General features: G+C 41.6%; 1 protein-coding gene across 8 annotated transcripts in view; it reads right to left on the reverse strand.

Annotated features, from left to right (window-relative positions):
• Positions 1-18500, reverse strand: part of AKAP13 (A-kinase anchoring protein 13) — a 347162-nt gene that overhangs the window by 2365 nt on the left and 326297 nt on the right. For 7 of the 8 annotated variants that reach the window (XM_032175851.2, XM_032175850.2, XM_032175859.2 and 4 more), the window contains 9 exons: positions 15812-15888; positions 15053-15234; positions 14837-14919; positions 11872-12066; positions 7483-7644; positions 7013-7083; positions 6497-6541; positions 2702-2752; positions 1479-1928 (listed from right to left, as the gene is read on the reverse strand). In XM_032175851.2, coding sequence (XP_032031742.1) covers positions 1479-1928; positions 2702-2752; positions 6497-6541; positions 7013-7083; positions 7483-7644; positions 11872-12066; positions 14837-14919; positions 15053-15234; positions 15812-15888 — 1316 coding nt within the window. The remainder of the gene's footprint in view (positions 1-1478; positions 1929-2701; positions 2753-6496; positions 6542-7012; positions 7084-7482; positions 7645-11871; positions 12067-14836; positions 14920-15052; positions 15235-15811; positions 15889-18500) is intronic. The other variant, XM_032175853.2, reaches the window with a different exon arrangement.

Raw genomic sequence — 18500 nt, forward strand, 5'->3', positions numbered from 1 at the left:
GTTCTCTTAGCTGCCTGGGAAGCCTCCTTTGTCAAAGCACTGGGATAGGGGTGGAATCCCTTCTTATGTCATAAAAAGCAACACATGACATTTGCTGACCCCCGCCCCCATATATTTGGCAACATCTGCAGAAAGCTACAACTGCCCCCTACTCTGGAAGCTGTCAGTATAACTTTCTTTCATGGTCCAAGGTCAATCAATCGAACAAACGGCAACATGACATGCTTTTCAAAACACAGGCAGATCTGTGCACACCCAGGCTCTCCATCTGCCACAAGCATCCATGTTTCGGAATAACTAAGGAATATCACTGAAATAAGCTCAGGAGTGAGTGTGCTGAATAACCAAAAGCCTTCCAATATAAGCAGCAGCTATAGAGAAAGAAAGGTTTTTCATCAGCAGTAGAGAGGCAAATCAGGAACTATGCAGAGCGCAGCTGTCTCAACATCCCCAAGCAAGAATATCATCCGTCCACAAGAGGAGTGGCCACCTCCCCTAGTTGCTGGGATGGGCGTTTCCCTCCGTAACTGCCTCCCGCCAATCCTGCCACATGGGTTCTTCCAGCAACTCTGGCCTGAGAGCCATTTCCTGCTGTCTCAGGACCACAGGCACCACATGTTCTGGAGGCTCTTTTATTCTTGGTGTGCTTCCCCATTAAGCCACAAGTTCCTTCAGGTTGGGGCCATGCCTGATTTCTGATGTAGCACAGATCAGTGGCATTGCTCCTAAAATCCTGGATGGCCGACTGCCATTTTCTCAGACACACTGAGACTCCTCTAGCTGAGGGAAGTGCCAACTCCAAATATCCATTACTGCCCTGGCCAAAATGTCCCAGCACTTCCATTCTCTTTTTCAGCCTCTTAGAGATGCAAAAAGCAGAAAAAGACTTTCTCCCTCTGCCTTTCAGGGTAAAACAAAGATTCTTTTTGTTTTGTGTGTGTGTGCGTGTTTTTGAGACGGAGTTGCTCAGGCTGGAGTGCAGTGGCGAGATCTCGGCTCACTGCAATCCCCATCTCCCCGGTTCAAGGGATTCTCATACCTCAGACTCCCAAGTAGCTGGGATTATAGGCGCCTGCCACCATACAGAAATAGGCGCCAGCTAATTTCTGTCATTTTAGTAGAGACGCGGTTTTCCCATGTTGACCAGGCTGGTCTCAAACTCCTGGCCTTAAGAGATCCACCTGCCTCGGCCTCCCAAGGTGCTGGGACTACAGGCGTGAGCACTGTGTCCAGCTACAAAGATTCTTAAAAACAGTTTTTTTTTTTTTTTTTTTTTTTAGGAGAGACAGTCTCCCTCTGTTGCCCAGGCTGGTCAAGCTACCCTCTCACCTCAGCCTCCTAAAGTGCTGGGATCACAGGCATGAGCATCTGGCCAAAAACAGGCTCTATATTTCTGCTCACTTTCTTACCTTGCTTAGTACACAGGGGGTCTTAATTAATAGCATCATTAGGTTGCTCTCAGCAGGGAGTCCCATTACCTGACACAGGTCCCGTTCTGTCTGCCTCTGGCTGAGCCGCTCTGCCTCCCGGCGCAGCTGCTCTTGTTCCCTCTCAAGCTGTTTCTGGGCAGCACGCAGTCGCTCCAGGTCATACTGGTATGTGCCCTTCTTCTGCTGGAGCTCCTCCCGCTCCTTTTCCAGGTCCTGCTGCCCCTGCTGCACCTTCTCCTCACGCTGGGCCAGGAGGGCCTCCCGCTCCCGCAGCTCCCTCTCACGAGCTTCCCACTCACGCTCGCGCCTGCGCTTCTCCTCGAGGTACTGGGCCTGCTGCTTCTGCAGGTTGGCCAGGTCCTGGCGCTGCTTCTCCAGGCTGCGCTGCTTCTCCTGCTCAATGAGGGAGCTCGGGCGGGACAAGCTGCGAGTGAGCGCCCTCTCGCTCAGCACCAGTTTCTGGTCCTCAATGTAGCTGTCCTGCTGCAGCACCACACCCTGAGGAGGCACACAGAGGAGAGCCCTGCATCTCTGGCCAGGACGACAGCGAACTTCTGGATCCCTGCTGACCCCACAGCAGGGTGCACCAGGCACTATGATGGACTAGAACTCTCCCCTCACTTTTCAAGCCCATCTAATAAAAATGCTCCAGGATAATTGCAGACGTTTATCACACAAGAACCTCAAAGGTGCAGGAACTCACAGGTTTTTGTCAAATCTGGTCGCATGCTGTTTGCAGTCACTGGTATTACCTGGGGTAGTTTTGTGTGTGTGTGTGTGTGTGTGTGTGTGTGTGTGTGTGTGTGTGTGTGTGTGTGTGTTGGAAGTGGGAGAAACTAGGAATGAGATAGGTTAGATCTTCAAGAAAGGAAGTGAGCAGAATCTGAGGATGTTCCTGGGAAGTCCGAAACAGAAGCTGTATTAGGAAGGCCAGTCTATTCAAATACCACACAGAGATATAGAATATAGAAACTTATAATCATACTTAAGGCTTTCTAAAGTGAAATAATCTCCCAAATGCATGTTAGCACGCTATGTGGTTTGTAGCATGGTTATCAAGCCATGCCTACAGCACACCAGCTCTTCACTAATTCTAGTCCTGGAAGGTCGATGCATTCTTTAACTTTCTCACCATGAGAGCCAGTCTTCCCTAACTGAGGGCCCCATTTACCCATAAACAGCCTGCAAACCTCAAAGATCCAAGTCAACAACAGCCCTAGCTGCTGTTCTCTAGACAAATAAACGCAGGGATGGAAGATGAAGGCACGCACCTGCAGAGTGCTGAGGAGCTCGTGGAGATGAACAACGCTGTGGACAACCTGCTGCCAAAGGAACAAAATGGAAACATTCATTTCAGGGCTTTATGAATCTCAGAATCCATCACACTAATGTTTAACTGATAAGATGGCTTCTTTAAGATACAACTAAATGCTTGTATCTTTATGAAGTATTTTCAAACCGAAAGCACCAAAGAAACTAAGTAAGCACCAGCAGCCAAGAAAAACAGAAGAAGACCAAAGTGACCTATGTGTAGGAGGAATATCAGCACAAGTTAAAATGTATTAGAAAGCTTCCATTACTTAAAATGACTAGAATAAAAACAACATACATATCAACGCAACAGAACAGAAATTCCAGAAACTTCCCATAACAATTCAGCATGTAGGTAGCATTGCAAATCAATGGAAAGAAAAGAATATTCAATTAATTGTTCTGAGAAAATTGGCTAAATTTCTGAAAAAAATTGAGTTGAGATCTTAGCTCACATTAAAAAAAAAAGGTTCAAATATCTCAAAATGTTAAAGGTAAAAAATAAACCATATTTATGTCCAGCCAGGGCAAGACAGCGAGATCCTATTTCAAAAAGAAAAAAAAAAGAGTTGGAAGGAACTAGAACTGTTTTCTAACCTTGAAACAGGGAAGGCTTTGCAAACACAGAAGTAATGGAAGAAACCACACGATTTTTTTCAAAAATTTCTATGTAAAAATGTAAAATTAAAATTAAAAGGCAAAGAACAAACTAATAGAAATTCAAATGGAAAAATCTTTCATTTAAAAAAGGCTCTCATAGAACATCATGACCAAAAAAATACCCTAGTAGAAAAATAGGCCGGGAACACAAACCAGCAATTTACAGAAGAAATATAAATGGCCAATAGCATAACATATTAAAAATGACTCAAACTTATTTGAAATCAAATAAATGCAAAATAAAATAAATGACCCAAACTTATCAAACGAACAAAAACTTAATAAGAATGATAATACTCAATGTTGGTAAAAGATGAAAATGAGCATCTGTATGTCTAATGGGTAGTACCAAGCACTGCAAAACCTCCTTTCAATAGCATTTTGGCATATTCGGGAAATAATCAGAGAGCTGTGAAAAATCAATGTATGTATAAAGATTTTCTTGGCTCACTGCTTTAAAAGCAAAACGTAGAAAAACAGTTAACTATCAGAAAGATTAAGTAAATTATGGTACACAATAATATGAAGTTGTTCAACAGCATGCTTTGTAAAAATATGCCTTGGGGAAATGTTTTTAATGCATATTAAGAGGAAGAAAAGCAAGATATGAAGCTCTAGAAAGTATTGATACCCAATTATGTAAAACTATTTTTATACTATTCACACATACACAACTCGGATATGTTATGTAGAAGGCTGGAAATATAAACACCAAACATTTAACGGTAGCTATTTTTCAGTGGTGGGATTATGTTTATTATCAAGTAACTTATGTTACTTATTTACCATGAACATGTATTCCTTTTATAATACTTAAATCATTTAAAAACAAAACACAAAAATCTTAATTACCAGGCTTAGCTCTTCTGAGAAAATTTTTTACCCCTTATTCTTTTTTTTTTTTTTTTTGAGACGGACACGGAGTTTCACTCTTGTCCAGGCTGGAGTGCAGTGGTGCGATCTTGGCCCACTGCAACCTCCGCCTCCCGGGTTGAAGCAATTCTCCTGCCTCAGCCTCTTGAGTAGCTGGGATTACAGGCGTCCACCACCACGCCTGGCTAATTTTTTGTATTTTTAGTAGAGACAGGATTTCACCATGTTAGCCAGGCTGGTCTGGAACTCCTGACCTCAAGTGATCCACCCGCCTCCGCCTCCCAAAGTGTTGGGATTACAGGCGTGAGCCACCGAGCCCGGCCCCTCTTATTTTATTCTTAATAAACAGAGAGAAGTAACAGAAGAATCTGCCGACTCTAGCTAAGCATTTATAGCGTCTAATCCATACCGAAATGTCTGAAAAACAAACAGGTCTTGTACTATTTCTTACCCTGATTCTTCTAACTAAATATAGGGGAAAAAGTGGCCATGAAGAAAAATCAAGGCCAGGAGCAGTGACTCACGCCTGTAACCCCAGCACTTTGGGAGGCTGAGGTGGGCAGATCACCTGAGGTCAGGAGTTTGAGACTAGCCTGGGCAACATGGTGAAACCCCATCACTACTAAAATACAAAAAAATCAGCTGGGTGCGGTAGTGTGGGCCTGTAGTCCCAGCTACTCTGGAGGCCGAGGCAGGAGAATTGCTTGAACCTGGGAGGCGGAGGCTGCAGTGAGCTAATTTTCAAGCAGCAGATCCAGAGAGCAAGTAGCTTCCATAAGCTCAGGTTTGTCATTTAAAGATAAGCACACTGAAGGATTCCTTCAGGACTCCACTGTATTTAGACTTTTGTGGCAACAAATATAAAACAATATCCTTCTATATTTTAGGGGGAAAAAGGAAAGATTCCCCTTAAAATTTCAAAATAAAGTTCCTTGGAGACTTTTACGTTAAAAGCAAGAACAAGAAAAAGAAGAAACACAATCAACATCCTTGAGAAGTATACTCTAAAAAGCGACTATCATGTATCGGCTTCTAGTCTGCTTACAAAGTCAAATACTCAGAATTAATTTTGGAGATGGCAGTAATCTGAAGATTATGTCACAACAAGGAGTCCAGGGGGTGGGGTGGGGGATGGGCATCCTTCCAGAAGGACACCAAGGCTGCTTCACAGATAAAACACATATTAAGTCTAAACCAATACTCAAAGAAGAAGATATGGCTGGGCACGGTGGCTCATGTCTGTAATCCTAGCACTTTGGGAGGCCCAGGTGGGCAGATTGCCTGAGGTTAGGAGTTCAAGGTCAGCCCGGCCAACATGATGAAAACTCGTCTCTACTAAAAATACAAAAAATTAGTCAGGGGTGGTAGCGTATGCCTGTAATCCGAGCTACTCAGGAGGCCGAGGCAGGGGAATCGCTTGAATCCGGGAGATGGAGGTTGCAGTAAAAAAAAAAAAAAAAAAAAGATGATGATATAACTTGAGTACTTGAAGGATAAGAAATTACTGTGTCAAATTACCCACAAGTTAAATGCCTATGTTCCAGACCTGTGGCTCTTAGTATCAGGCTTGTGATAGAGAAATGGCTGCTATGAATTCTACTCAGTGTGCTTAGACCAAAGGAAACCACCACATGGGTTTCACAGGCCCTATTTAGAGAAAGCTCATTAAAAGCAAGAAGCGCTGGATAAGGTGGCTTATGTCTGTCATCCCAGCACCTTGGGAAGCTGAGGCAGGTGAACTGCTTGTGTCCAGGAGTTTGAGACCAGCCTGGGCAACATGGCAAAACCCTGTCTCTACAAAAAATACAAAAGTTAGCCGGGCATGGTGACAGGCATGCCTATGGTCCCAGCTACTCTGGAGGATTCCCTGAGCCTGGGAGGTAGAGGATGCAGCGAGCTGGGTGATAGAGTGAGACCCCATCTCAAAAAAAAAGAAAAAAAGCAGCAAGAGGCTTCCTTAAGGACAGAGAATCAAAGAGAGAATCAAAGGCCATCTTAGCAGGCAATTCTGTAACTGGCAAAATTCCAAGATGGTGCCCCTAGGACCAAAGAAAGGGGAAAGGTCAAGGAAACTGACAACTGTATTGTTTACACGTACAGATGATAGCCAGCAGTTAGCCTCTTCGTAACAGCAAAAGAAAAAAAAAAAGGAAAAAACAATATTCCTAATTTGACAATGATAACAAACACATGTTTTCTTAAATAGTTTCTAATGTCCTTACCTCACTGTTTCTTTTAAGCATAAATACCAGGTTAGCATTTCCACCCTATGAAACAAAAAACATACATATAAAAAAATGAAGATCTTGATGCAAAAATGACATTCAGTGTGTTTCTGTGTTAGGCTGTAGCTTTCCATTTTCTTTCTTTTCTACCACAGCCTCTCACCAAGGTAGTGAAGGTTTAAGAGGTTGAACTATTTATCACTGATACCTTGTAAGGAGGTCAGGTCGGTTTGGAGCACCTGAAACAAACCTCCTAAAGAAACTGGTCCTGCCAGGACCATGGTAGAGTTATGAATGTAAACACATCGCCCTAGGCCAGTGAGGCTAAACAGCCAATAATGTGGAACTCTTAACTGTACTATTTGTTTTAAAAATGTGATTTTCCCTGAAAATAATTTTATTAAAAGCAACAATTCAGGCATCCAAAATAACATCAAAGTGAAATAATTTCAAAGGTTATGAATTCAGAGGAAAGTGCCAAGGAGGTTCACAGTGTATTTTAAAGACAAATACCTTTTTTAGGCCACTATCTGATTCCGTTCTCCTAAGATCTTGGCCATCATCTCCCTCTTCCTTCTCGCCTCCTAAACAAAAAATAGGTATTTTTTTTTTTTAAAGTTGTGAAACCGATTAGCCAAGGAAAGAATATAATATAAGTATCTTGGGGATGTAGTATTTCTGAAACCTACTGATGCCCCCAAAAAGGGCTGCCACCAAGCAGCTAAGTGATTATTAATAATTTTACGGATGCAGAAGAAATGGAAGCAGGAACATGTATTATTACTCTTTTAGCTGAGATCTTAGGAAAACCTTTTTTGTTACTCAAAATGAATATGAGTCTGACTGACAAGCTCTTGAGATCTCACTAAGAAATTTACTGATTGAATGGGAGCGGAGATGTAGCTACTAAAGTACAAGTCATTTTGAGTTGTGTTGGATGGTCAAGGATTGCCTATAAAAGCTCATGACTTCCCATCATTTACCTTTTGAAGCATTCATCTGATGGCTGTCAAATCCTCCAAAAGTCTCCGCTCTCCGGGGCAGGGAAACAGGACCGACCACACCTTCTTGCTCAGTGGGGCTGCTGACAGTCGGCCCAAGTGTGCCTCCCAGATTTCCACTCACCAAACCCTGAAGGATCTCCACTGGAATAAAGGAAACATGCAAAGCTGACATCTTTCAATGAGGAGAAAACAAGTTCATAGTATATATGATATGTACAAAGAGCACGATTGGAAAGTTCCAAAGACTGACTGGATGAGTTCCTTTGCTTAGAGAAGGGTCTCAGCTCAGGGTATGTGTTTTAGTTGGATTCTACTAGAAATTTAGAGATAAGAACTTCCACTTTATATACAAGAGGCCTAAGAAATTTAAAAGTGTACAGGGAAGGCAGAGTAATTTACTAGAAGTGACATGGCTTCTTGAATCATATCCAAAGCAGCCAGAAGATATTCCCTGGAAAGTAAGATGGAGTGATTTGAGAACAGCAAGTAAAACAGTCAGGATTTCTGGCTTTGCCAATATGGAGTGAGTTCGAGGGGCTAGAGTAGTCTAAGAATTTGCATCTCAACTCTGGCCCACTAGGGTTCTTTTCTAGGGTATGGCTCACAAAAAGAAGAAAGTGGAGAAAATGGAATAAAAGTTAAACGGGAGAAAAAGAGATAAAGAAAAAGAAGGGCCAGGTGGAATAAGGGAGGGAACCAATAGCAGGAAATCTGATAAGACAAGCCATATTAAAAAAGAAAAACTACACAAAAATGATAGACGAGTCCTATGGTGTGAGAAAAGCTATCTGAACCTGTAAACTGAAGACACTAATTTCACATAAAAATGAGCAATAGAAAATACTGAAGTCAAATCCCATATAAAGTTGAGAAGAGGGAGTGATGGTGGGGAGAACACAGGGTCTGACTTCTCTACAGATAATAAAAGCACATCAGAAAGACACATCCATAAAATAAGTGAGCAAAACACATTAAGAAAATGACAAAAGACAGCCGGGTGCAGTGGCTCATGCCTGTAATCCCAGCACTTTGGGAGGCCGAGGCGGGTGGATCACCTGAGGTCAGGAGTTCAAGCCCAACATGGAAAAACCCCATCTCTACTAAAAATACAAAAAATTAGCCAGGCATGGTGGTGCATGTCCGTAATCCCAGCTACTCAGGAGGCTGAGGCTGAGCCAAGATCACACCATTGCACTCCAGCCTAGGCAACAGGAGCAAAACTCCGTCTCAGAAAGAAAAAATAAAATAGAATAAAATAGAATAAAGTAGAATAAAATAAAATAAAATAATAAAATAAAATAAAATAGAAAAGAAAAGAATATGACAAAACACATGAAAGAACTAACTTAGGTCAGAATTAGAAAACACAGAAATGAAACGGCAAAACTACAAACAAAAGAAAAACAATCATTATAGAAATGAAAACTAAACTAGAATAGAAGAGCAAATTAACCCAGCAGAAAATGGCTTAATAAAAAAGGTGAAAGGAAGATCATTTAAACATTAAAAAGATGAAGAGATCAAAAGTATTAAAAGAAAGTGACAAATACTGAAGATAGACAAAGAAGGTCCAACATAAGGATAAATGGAGATCTTGAAGACGACCAAAGCAAAAGGAACAGGGAAAATAGTACAAATTATAATTAAAAAATAACTTCCTGAAATCTGAAAAATTTGAAACCACATATGAAAACAGAACACTGTGAATCTGACAGCATCAACCTAGGGTAACAAATACCAAGGAATATTCTTGTAAAACTACTTGTACTTAGAAAAAAATCCTTTGAGCATCTAGGTAAAGAGCATGTTACTTACATGGGGAAAATCAAATTATTATCAGTCTCTGATGGCAATGCTTTATGCCAGAAAAAAAATGAAACAACATACTTGAGAGTAATTAATACCTTGGGGAAGAAAATATGAACAAGCCAAAAATTTTATATTCAGCAAAATAGACTTTAAAGTATAAAGGGCATAAATTATTACCAGCATGCAAGAGCTCAGGGACTATTACTCTCATGAACCTTTCCTGAGGCACATGCTAGAGAATCAGCTTCACATATCTACATGACTAGAGGGTGACTGACCTAAGAACTTCTGGTAAGCATAAATTATGTTCACTGGGTGAACTATGGTTCACTGGGTAAGACTATAGTCAAGGCTTACAAGGAGAGCATACGGCATGTAACAGTTATAAACTGACAGTGTAGACAGAGCACAACTATTTTTTCAAAACCGGGAGAATGGGGACAGCAAGTAAAAGTCATATGTAGTGGTAACAGCATTACTATTAGAACATATTAGTATCAAAATAGTGTTAGTAATACTATTAGTAATACTAATTAGTATTACTAACAGTATTAGTTATGAGCAATAGGTTGGATAAAGCCAGAAAGTAAACATATAACATTCTAATTCTATGATGTATCCTTAAGAACAAGGATTTACAATGTGAAAGAAAGGAAATACAGATGTAATACTAAATAGGTTTAGTTAAAAAAACATTGTAGTCCACAGTTTGATTAGGAATATTAATGTGAATTCAAGTGTGTGTGTATACATACATTTATATATATATATATACACATTATATGTTCAATAGGTATTTAGATTACATATATATAATGTAAAACATATATATAATGTTATATATATGTTTTTCCCCAAGCTCTGTCCACTGAAAAGGCCCAACCTAGTAACGATCAACAACCTAGCAGCAATGACCACCCCCAGTACCCAGACTGTGGTCTGAAGATATAATTTCCCACTAAAAGAAACCAGAACTCTTGGAGAAATGGCTGATACCAGGTCTGGGGCAGAAAACAATTAAGATGAGCCTGGAACAACTTACTATACCAGTAGCTCTCAAAGACTACTATGGTCATGTCCACAGAACTAGAAACCAAAGAAAAAGGTGTTCAAAAAAGGAACATTTTGAGCTTTTAATAAGGTTAGGAATTGCAATGACTTGAAACCCATCAAACATGTTTCTTTTCTTTTTTTTGAGACAGAGTCTCGCTCTGTTGCCCAGTCTGGAGTGCGATGGTGCAATCTCAGCTCACTGCAACCTCTGCTTCCTGGGTTCAAGTGATTCTCCTGCCTCAGCCTCCTGAGGAGCTGGGACTACAGGCACACATCACCACACCCGGCTAATTTTTGTATTTTTAGTAGGGATGGGGTTTCACCACATGGGCCAGGCTGGTCTTGAACTCCTGACCTCAGGTGATCCACCCGTCTCAGCCTCCCAAAGCGCTGGGATTATAGAAATGAGCCACTGCACCCAGCCCCATCAAACATGTTTCAATTCATGAGTCCATAATAAAAACTATGGGTCACTTTCAGAAGATGTTCATGGTCTTAAAAACTGGTAAATAAATGGAGGGGAAAAATAATCAAGCATTTATCCTTTTATCTTTTCTTATATGTCACAAAAAAAGAGACAACTAGGTATATATGCCCCCTCAATGAAAGAACACAACACTATAAGGGCAAAATTTACCAAAGAGATCAAGTTTGAGTAATTAATTAAACCTGAATCCAGCTGCAAATATGAAGGAAACAGAGGACAGAACTGTATGAATAAAATCCAAACTGTGGGAAACTCTCTAAGTCAAAAAGCTCAGATTGTTCAAAGATAAATTATATGGAAAAACGATGGTGGGGGGAACTATAAATTAAGAATTTAAAGATGCACATCAAAAAACATAAGCAAGCTAAACTATAACGTCTAGGAGTAGGCACTTAAGCCATAAAGATATAAGTGACTAATGGCTGGGCGCAGTGGCTCATGCCTATAATATCAGCACTTTGAGAGGCCAAGGTGGGTGGATTGCTTGAGGTCAGGAGTTTGAGACCAGCTTGGCCAACATAGTGAAACCCTGTCTCTATGAAAAATACAAAAATTAGCTAGGTGTGGTGGTGCACACCTGTAGTCCCAGCTACTTGGGAGGCTGAGGCGAGAGAATCACTTCAACCCAGGACGGGGAGGTTGCAGTGAGCCAAGATCACACCACTGCACTCCAGCCTGGGAAACAGAGCAGCAAGATCCTGCCAAAAAAAAAAAAAAGAAGTATAAGTGACTAATTTAAAAAAAGTCAGAATAACTGCTCCTTTTGGAGGGAAGGAGGTGTAATAGGGACAGGGCATGTGGAGGAAGGGGCTTCAGGGTGTCTGGCCACATTTAATTTCTTGATGTGAGTAGTGGTTAAAAGGATATTCACCTGATAATTTACTATAGTGAAATATTTGTTTTGGATAATTTTCTGCATTTGTGCTTTAAAGTAAAAAAAGTAAAAACTGGCAGGTAATACTAGTGTGTAAACCACTGTGGGAGTAGATGAAGAGGGGGCAATGCTGAATGTTAATTACCCTCATTTATTGCACTTTTCATTAAAGGTCCTCCTTTGAGAGCCTCTTCTGTGTTGGAGCGGAAGAGAACTCTAGGGCTATGTGTTGGGGAGCAATCCTCTGGGAGAGGGGTGCTGCACTCAGCCATGTCCCGGAAAATCATCTCCTTCTCTTCCAACAAGAGTAGGATTTGTTGGTCCTTCTGTTGAAGTTGTTCTGCAGGAAGGAGAAAATGATCTGTGATTTGATTGGTGTTTAGTATTATGAGATGACTAAGACGCGAGCACCACCTTGTGGTAATTTATGGAAAGGGACAAGACAGGACACCCTCCCCACCCACTGCCCTTTCTTTTTCATCATGACAGCAATATTGTTTCTGTTCTGTGATTTCTATCTGGAAAACCATTCTGCATCTTTTTGGCGAACCATGGAAATTGTGACATAACAAGTCTGCACTTTGCTTCCACTCCCTTGTCCCCTGTTTACTTCTCAGCCCACTACTCTCTAGCTTCTGTCCACTCTGCAACTGCTTTCCCAGCTCAACTTCATGACTGAATCCAATGAGGTCTTTTAGGTTGTTTTTTCCAGCATTGATGATTACTTCTTTCTTTAAAACATGTTTCCTTCTTTAACTTTTAGGACACTGATTCTCTTCCTACCATTCTTTATCCGGACACTTTACAGATCTGCCATCTGCAATGGAATCTCTTATTGGGCTCCTGTCTCAGCTCCATCCTGAGCTGTCTTTTTTTTTTTTTTTGAGACAGATTTTCACTCTTATTGCCCAGACTGCCACCACCCTGGCTAATTTTGTATTTTATAGAGACAGGTTTCACCATGTTGGCCAGGCTGGTCTCGAACCTGACCTCAGGTGATCTGCCCCCTATTACAGGTGTGAGCCACTGCACCTGGCCTGAGCTGTCTTCTTTACCTTACCCACTTTCCTCTTGAGGATCTCATTCATCCCCATGGCTTCAATTACCTTCTTTCTGTATGCTGATAATCCATCAAAAATCCTCCCCTTTCTTAGCAGCAGACCATGAGGCCCAAGTGGCCACCTCTAGTGAGACGCCTTGTTCTCAGCATGTTGAGAAACTAATCTTTCTCCAGCCCACTACCTCCTCCCTTTAGTGTGGAATCTCTTTCTCAGTCAACAACTCTTCATCTTCCAGGTCACCTGATTTGGAAACCTGTGAGAGATTCTGTCTCCTCACTCTGTCCCACCACCAACTGACCAGACTTTTTTTTTTTTTTTTGAGACAGAGTCTCGTTCAGCCACCCAGGCTGAAGTGCAGTGGCACTACCTCAGCTCACTGAAACCTCCACCTCCCTCCGCCTCCCGGATTCAAGCGATTCTCCTGCCTCAGCCTCCCAAGTAGCTGGGATTACAGGCATGTGCCACCATGCCCGGCTAATTTTTGTATTTTTAGTACAGATGGGGTTTCACCATGTTGGTCAGGCTGGTCTCGAACTCCTGACCTTGTGATCTGTCCACCGCGGCCTCCCAAAGTGCTGGGATTACAGGCGTGAGCCACCGAGCCTGGCCAACTGACCAGATTTTAATGACCTTATTTCTTACTCACATCTGTTCCCTCTCCAGCTCATTCTCACTTAACCTATCCTAACAGTATTCCAAATGGTCTTTCTACTTCCAGTGGCTTCCCATTCCCTCAAGCAACTCTCCTAACTAGCTTCAACATGTTAAAAAAAAATCTTTTTTTTTTTTTTTTTTTTTTAAATTACATGAGTCCCTTGTTGCCTTTTAATACCTGGTGCTTTTCCAGCTTAAGCTCCCATCCCTTAGCCCTGATTCTCCAGACACACCGAACCTGTCATTCCTTGGCAGACATGTCAAGTCCTTTTTCACCTTTGCACACAACTACTCTTGTGTGCTGAGATAATTTTTTTCAGATGTAGCTCATGCACCAGCTTCTCTGTGAGACTTACTAGAGGCAGGATGAGCAGATCCCACACATGTTAATTGTGCCTGTGGTCTAATAAATCACTGTGTGGCCCATCATTGATGTATGTCTCCCCTGCTAGGGTGTGAGCTTCTCAAGGGCAAGGGCTCTTCTTAAGGAATCTTTGCATCTGTTGTACCTAGCAGTATGCCTAGCCAGGTACTTGACAAAATTTAAAGAAGGAAGATTTTTATCCTTGTCATCCAAATCATGGGCCAATAAATTTGCTATAACTCTGGCTCTGGTCTAAATCTGTCCATAGTTTTAATTTCCCCCTCAGTGAGACAGAATGCTATCATTTGTATGGCTTTAAGGCCTAACCAAACTCCTTAGGTGCTTACATTTATTTAACTCTAAGCCTTATTTCTATCCAAAGCATAGTCTTTACTTTGAAACATTCGATAAGCCACTGGCAAAGAGTAAAGAGCACCAGGCTTTGCTAAGACAGGGAATAGCATTCTGGCTTAGCCACTAACTACACACGTAACCCTGGGACACTGACAAGACTACACAAAACAGTCAGCACTCAATAAACAAGGGTCAAACATAGAGCGACACATACCTTTCTCCCAAAACTTCACCTCACAACTCATTTGTAAACACGTGGATAAGTGATAACGCTAGGGACTGGGGGAGGATTAAATCAGATTAACTGGAGAATTCTTTTCCCCAAATTCCTTTCTCTCCTTGTTTTAATCTTAGATGTGACTACAAATTTTGGCAAATTCGCCTGTGACAAAGTACAGAGAATGTCATGAGGTTTGAGAACACTGATCCTGAGTCAAGAGAATCAATATTCTCTTGACCCAGTATTGGACACATCCTTATAGCCATTCTTTACCAGGACTCATGTCAGCCTGGACTTGGTTTCTCTTTTGTTAACAGCTGTTCATTTCGCTGCTTTCAAGTGCCTGCTGGGGTAGCTTTAGAACTGAGGGCAAACCCGTACCTCTAAAATCCACCAGCAGTCTTCTGCAACTGCAGTCATTCCAGACAAGGGGCTCAGACCACTCCTAATGCCTCACCTTTTAATTCTCGGGCTTTGGTGTCCAACATTTTCTTTTCTTCCTCATTCTCACTAGGAATTCCTTCATCTTCATCTCTGTTCCTAATACAACCCAAACAAGACAGAACAAAAAGTTCCTTAGATGTCAATTACTCTGGTCACAGTCCAGCCTATTATGAAATCAGAGAGAGACATCAGGAGGGCTGGGAAGGGTGGAGCCTGGTGGTTAACTTACAGGGTGTTAATTGTGTCCTGAATGATCTGAATCCAGCTGTTTCGTTCCTCTTTGGAGCTGGCATGGACTTCTACCATCTCTGGATCTTTCATCCCCATGCTGATCAGGAATAAACCTTTCTCCTCATGTGCCACTTCTCTCACAATCAGCTTCTTTAAAGAGATCACTGTTGACTTCTGGTCCTGGAAAAAGGGAAGAGGGCAAATAAAAGATACATATACAATATTCTAACTCTTAGGGACAGCTTCAATCTAAGGTAAGACAAGATGCTGTTAAAAAAGCACACAGTTTGAAAAACAACGGCTGCTTTAGGATAAAGAGAAGTATTTCCTTATTTCATTCAGATTTTAACAAACAAAGATTTTCAAAAGGGAAATAGTAATTTATGGCTCCAAAGGTTCCAGTCATGTTTCCTACAAGATGAATCTTTCCAGGTTCCCCGAAGAATCCAGTCAGCAATATTATACATGAGCACCATTTATGGGCTCAAATGTGAGAAATACTCCAGTGACAGGTTTCTTCATAGATCAAATAGTCAGATGTCCAAAGACACTAAAAGAAGACTGTGATGAAACAGAATAATAATTTTTTGGGAAGGGGGGATGCCAGAAAATTGTGAGGGCATGTGGGAAATTACTCAGAGGAATTTGTCCTGAGCCATTTAATTTTGACAGGGCGGGGGAGAGCAATAATATAGTGCTTACATTCCAAAACTAAACTAGCTGCTTATAATACTATTACAAAAATAATTCAGCTTACCAATGATGCAAAGATGTACTTCTGGTCTTTTTCTTGAAGGAAAACTAAAATGTCAGTGAGAAGAACTGCTTGAACCTCTGGAAAATGGAAATGGGAGAAGGGAACATAGAACAATGACTACCTAATAGTTACTCACAGTCAGAAGGGTTTTTATTGAAGGGTGTTTCAGCAATACATACACCCCTATAAGGGCAAACTATGATCTGAGATCGCACTCCTCCAAAGCAACAGTTTTACAGTTCTCCAGGATTCAGATCTGGTCACCAGATTTTTAGCAGCATTTTAAAATGGGATTTATCACCAAAGCCTTGTTTTGGAAAAGTTTAAGTACTCAGTCCTAGAAAGATATATCCCATAAGACAAGATTTTAAGAACAAAGCTGAAAAGCTGGACTTGCACAGATGTTAAAAAGCAACATATAGCAGGATACTCCAAAAAATACTCAAGTTGCAATATTTTTCGACTTCTGATTACAGTAATGGGAAAGGTGTGGGGCAGGAGACAGGAATGCTGCCCAAAGATGAAGTATAGAAATATCTAAGTCTAATGAAAAGACGTCTTCCACACCCTCAAAAGAACAAAGAGTGGCCACACAGGCGCCTTCCAGTCTTACAGGTACATGTGAATATAGGGCTCTTTCCTCAGCTCCACAATAGTCAACTTAAACTCTTGCTCTGACTAATCCTCTAGAAGTAGGTAGTAACATTTTCCACTAGTCTCCTGAGGATAGTTTGATGTCTCTGGAGTTGAGTCTATCTCGAGCTAGCAGGCTGGCCCCTATGTAACATCTTCACTGTGGAAAGTGAAGTCCACAATTCCCTGGGAAAGGATGGAACTGACTGATGCAGTCCACGCTCCACCTTTTCTTCTACCTCTGCCGCAACTGGAATCCCCTTTCTGTGGAATTCACTGCAAAGCTATGAAGAAAACAGAAGCAAGGACATCTGATTCCTAGGGAGGTATAGTTTTTTTAGGCTAAACTACTGCAATTTTCTGTGTACTGCCATCAGTTATAAAAAAGTTTTTCTTTTTTAAAGTTTACTTTTAAATAATTCAGGCGCCTGCACCCTCCTCCTCCCCCCAAAAAAGCGAGACACAAATTTTAACTTCATTGAATCTTGAAGTTTATATGATCAGTGTCAGTGGCTCAGAGAAAAACAATCCCACCCCTTTCAAAGAGTACCCGACATAGTACTGGCTGTTCTTGGCATGAATTCACTTGGGGGTGAAAATGACTAAATACCAACTCCTATCTCTACAGGAGGCATTCCAGGCCAGAAAACCTATCGTTCTGCCACTGGCTTGAGCACAGCTTTATTCCAACAGCTGGGATCTACTAGTTTTTATTTTGTGAATAAATAAATTGCTATGTCAAGGAAAGAATAAAGCGCTGGCTCCAGGCAGCAGCAGCTCTAGGAAATTCAGGCCTTTACAAGAAAGGGCAGGTATTTCTGAACTGCCAGCCTGCTTAAAAGCCTCAAAGAGAGCTAGGGCTCTCAGAACATCACAGAATATTAGGACTGGAGGGAAGGAGCCTTAGTTCGAGTTTATCACAGAACCATGAAATACACAGCCAGTTGGTAGTGGGAAAGGAGATTTCTTTCTCTGAATCTTTTCTGCCCTTCTTTTTTATGCCTTCTGCTACAATGCAGGCCCAGATGAGCTCTTCCCCAAAGCACTGCACGCACAGTCTCTTATCTGTCACCAGTCTCTCTTCACTCCAGCTGCACTCTAAACTGCCCCTAGTCGTTACACTGAAAAACCACCTCATGTATCTCTTTCCTGCTTGCTGTTCTCCTTTTTGAACCCATTCTTTGCCTCCTCTCCCTCATCAATAGTATCAACTGTTAACTCCTCAGTCTGGAGAATGCACCTCATTACAACCTGGCCTCTCCCATTTCTTTGGGCTGGTTTCCCGTCACTCCCGTCATTCACTCTGCTGTGTGAGAGTCCCGGGTGTCCACTCTTCCCTGGACGTGCCACATCCTTTCAACTCTGTGCTTCCCCTTTCTCTTCCTTAGTGTGGGGAACACTTTCTCCTTATGTGCCATCATCCTTCAAGACTTGGCTCTATTGCTGTTCCTCTTGCTTTCTCCTCCATTCCAGCACTCGCCACAGTGTAGAGCAGGTACCTCTTTCCAAGGCTCTTCATTTTGATTTCAACTTCTAAGCAGGGTGTTCTGCTTTATTCATTGTTGAAGCCAGCTGATTGACTGGAACTTCTTTACTATTTGTTCTAAGCATGGGTATTTCCTATAGCAGTTATCTACATCATCACTTACACCTCAGAAACGAAAGCAGCACCCATTTCCTCCACCTTCTTTCTATGCCAGTGAGGCTGACAGCACTGGCCTACCCTGCTTCAATGTCCTCAGCTCACTGAGGCAGGGCGAAGGGGTGGGTATAATTCAAGGCTATTGGTGTAACATATAGGCCCATGGAGTATATAGGTTTGATGAAAACAAACAAAAAAAATCAAACGTACACATGAATTAAAAAACAAGCCTCATAGCTTCATTAACTTGATACGGCTGACCATCTGAAATGTAAAAATTAAAACCAAATGGAAAATGGGCATCCTTTATGATTTATTTTGCTTTAAAGATACATGAATAGCATAAAATATAATAATAAATCTAATTGACGTGGGTTAAACTTAACTTTCTATTAGGTGTCTGGAGCTGCAAAT

Source organism: Hylobates moloch, unplaced genomic scaffold (genome assembly GCF_009828535.3).
Source record: "Hylobates moloch isolate HMO894 unplaced genomic scaffold, HMol_V3 SCAFFOLD_14, whole genome shotgun sequence".
Taxonomy (NCBI): Eukaryota; Metazoa; Chordata; class Mammalia; order Primates; family Hylobatidae; genus Hylobates; species Hylobates moloch.